This window comes from Rosa chinensis, chromosome 2 (genome assembly GCF_002994745.2).
Source record: "Rosa chinensis cultivar Old Blush chromosome 2, RchiOBHm-V2, whole genome shotgun sequence".
NCBI classification, from domain to species: Eukaryota; Viridiplantae; Streptophyta; class Magnoliopsida; order Rosales; family Rosaceae; genus Rosa; species Rosa chinensis.
This window is the reverse complement of record NC_037089.1, coordinates 84514438-84517460: the sequence shown is the minus strand read 5'-3', so window position 1 is coordinate 84517460 and position 3023 is coordinate 84514438. Positions and strand designations below refer to the sequence as shown.

General features: G+C 36.9%; 1 protein-coding gene across 1 annotated transcript; it reads left to right on the top strand.

Annotated features, from left to right (window-relative positions):
* The first annotated feature begins 243 nt into the window (after positions 1–243).
* LOC112185262 lies at positions 244–1902 on the top strand. Its single transcript, XM_024323510.1, has 3 exons — positions 244–259; positions 1355–1635; positions 1726–1902. The coding sequence occupies exons 1-3, from the start codon at positions 244–246 to the stop codon at positions 1900–1902; spliced, it is 474 nt and encodes a 157-aa protein (XP_024179278.1).
* The last annotated feature ends 1121 nt before the right edge of the window (positions 1903–3023 follow it).

Genomic DNA, 3023 nt, shown 5'->3' with positions numbered 1-3023 from the left:
ATTAGGTTATGTACATGAATTAGGAATGTTGTTCCTATTGCTAATCGGTATAGGAAGCCTTTATGGGAAGGTACCTGGACTTGTTGGCCTATATAAGGAACCACTTGGTCCATGCTCTAGCTATCATAACTTGCATCTGAGAATACATTGCTCTGCCCATTAAAGAACTCTCATCAAGGATAGCTCAGAGGAGAACCAACCAAGTACACTACGTTAAGGAAGATCAATTCGTCATCATTCGCAATGGCTGCTGCTCCAGGTATGTTTGTGTTCTTAAGCTCGAGTACAAATATGCATACACATTAAGATTGGTTCACATTTGGTATCAGAGCCTTTTGTGCTCACTTAAGAATCGACATGACTTAATCAAAAAAAAAAAAAAAACACGTTTTCAGTTTTTAACCAAACACCAAAGGGGGAGAGTATTCAGCTATCTGTTTTGGGCTACTTAATCAAACACCGGCCCAAAATTCTGCCCGATGGCCTGTGTTCAAATAGCGAGTGGAGCAAATATTTGTCCGTTGTTCTACAACGGTTAGCCCCAATTCTGGGTTGCTTCAGATGCTAGGGCTTCTTGATCAAGCCTTCAACGAGAGAATTCCGCCTAAATCTCCATGACTTGTTGAATCCTTGATCAAGGAACCTCTGCATCTTCTATTTCTGCCCTCGGATCGACATGATGGTCAAAACTTCATGGAATTCTCGAACCCAGGTGTGCAGTCATGCTCTGTTTTTGATTTCTTGCAAATTTTAAAGTTTCAGATAGCCTTGTTGAGGCCTATATGCGATTGTTTGTAGGGTATTGATTGTATAGTGTTCTAGTTGAGTTTTGTATTTTCTTGTGAATATTGATGTTGTGTTGCTGTGTTTGTCTCCCTTTTATTCTAAATCACAGTAAGACATAATTCATAAAACTTAATCAAAACACTTAAAACATCTTGGTTCAGTTCCAGTTTAAGAACTTTATGTATAGTACTGTCTATAGCAGTCCCATGTAAAGTGCTTCTATTGGACCTTAGTATTGGATCAATATATTGTGATGTTGATTTCAGGAGCTTAAATCCTTGCTCCACATAGGAGGTTTAAAAGATTATGGCTTGTGAGGTTAATGTCAGCATATAACAAGGTTCAAGGCTCACCTCAATGTGGTAACTTGAACTGTCTTCTTGCCACTCTAGGTGATGACATGTTCTAGATACCAACAGTTGAGTTTCTTGAATTTTGGGTGTATGATTAAGTTATAAAAGTGTCTATATTGTCTTTCTGCCACTCTAGGTAAAGCATGACACATTCATATTAGGCACTGCATCTTTTCCTCTTCAGTTCTACTGATATACTTCTAAATAAATTTCAGCTTTGAATTTGCTTTTTAATTGCAACCAAATGCAAACACTTAATGGTTCAAACTTCAAGAAGTGGAAACAAGACCTAGAATTATGTCTAGGGTATAGTAACTATGAGCATGTGTTGAATGAAGATCCCCCAGCAGAGTTGACACCCACTAGCACTAGAGAAGCTAAGGATAAATATGCACAGTGGCATAAACACAATAGGATGGCCCTGGTCATTATGAAGAGATCTATGTCAGAAGCTGTTAAGGGTGGCATACCTGATGCAAAATTGGCCAGAATGAAGGTCCAATAGAGGAAAAATATTGAGGAAAAATATCAGATATCAGACAAAGCTGAAACTGGAGCTCTCATGAGTGCTCTTATCGGAATGAAGTTTGATGGGGTAGGAAGCATCAGGGAATACATTTTGAAGGGAACTGAGATTGCTGCAAAACTGAAGGCTTTAGGGGTTACCATAGATGACCCTTTCCTAGTCCACCTTATCCTAAACTCATTACCATCTCAATACTCTCAGTTAGAGTGCAACTACAACACACAGAAGGAAAAATAGACTGTGAACGAGCTTATCTCTATATGTGTTCAAGAAGAAGACAGAATTAAGAAAAGAAAAGGGGTGGCTATTAACTTGGTTAGCAAACCACAGTTTAAGAAAAAGGCCTATAAGTCTACCTATTCGGCACCTTCTACCTCAAAAGCAACAGCAGGAACTTCTGCAGGATCTAACAACCCTAAGAACCAAAAATCAAGCTTTGTTAAGTGCTTCTTCTGCCGTAAGCCTGGACACGTTAAGAAAGAATGCAGAGGCTTTAAAGATTGGTTGAGTAAAAAAGGTAAGAAATCTGATTTCCTTGATAAAACTGTTTTTCATTTAGAGTCTAAAATTGTCAGTGTGTCTAGTAGCTCTTGGTGGTTTGATACTGCATCCCCTATTCATGTAATTACGTCTATGCAGGGTTTTCTAAGAAAGAGGATTCCAAATAAAGATGAGGCTAGGATTAGCTCGGGGAATGGGAACAGAGTAGCTGTGAAGGCCATAGGAGTTGTCAGACTTATTTTTACTACTGGTTTTACTTTAGATTTGGAAAATGTACTTTGTATTCCTTCTATGCAAAGAAACTTGATTTTTGGTTATCTTTTAGTCAAAAATCATGGTTGTACTTTTGTTGGCAATAATAAAAGTTTGGATTTCTTTAAAAATTCTAATTTTATTCGTGATGCTTCTTTATTTGATGGTTATTAGCATATGAATTGCAGAAATTCAGTTGAGGTGTTTTTAACAGAGAAAAAAATTGGTTTTAAAAGACCTAGATTAAATGAAAAATCTGCTTTCCTTTGGCACAAACATTTGGGACATATTTCAGAAGAAAGATTGAAAGTTTTAGTAAAACAAAATATCCTGCCTCCTTTAGATTTTTCTGATTTTGGTGTCTGCATAGAGTGTCTTAAGGGAAAAACTACCAATCTTAGAAAGAAAGGTTCAGTTAGGAGTCAAGAGCTATTAGAACTTATACACTGACATTTGTGGCCCTTTTCCTCACAAAACTATCTGCGGAAATCAATACTTTATTACTTTCATTGATGATTTTTCAAGATATTGTCAAGTTTTTCTTATTTCTGAAAAATCAAAGGCTTTGGAAGCTTTTAAAATTTTGACCCTTTCTAATTTGAATT

Excerpts from the sequence above, each read along its gene's own strand:
- LOC112185262 (XM_024323510.1), top strand. Across the intron at positions 1,636-1,725 it reads CAAAATTGGCCAGAATGAAG|TTTGATGGGGTAGGAAGCAT; the intron begins GTCCAATAGAGG and ends ATCGGAATGAAG.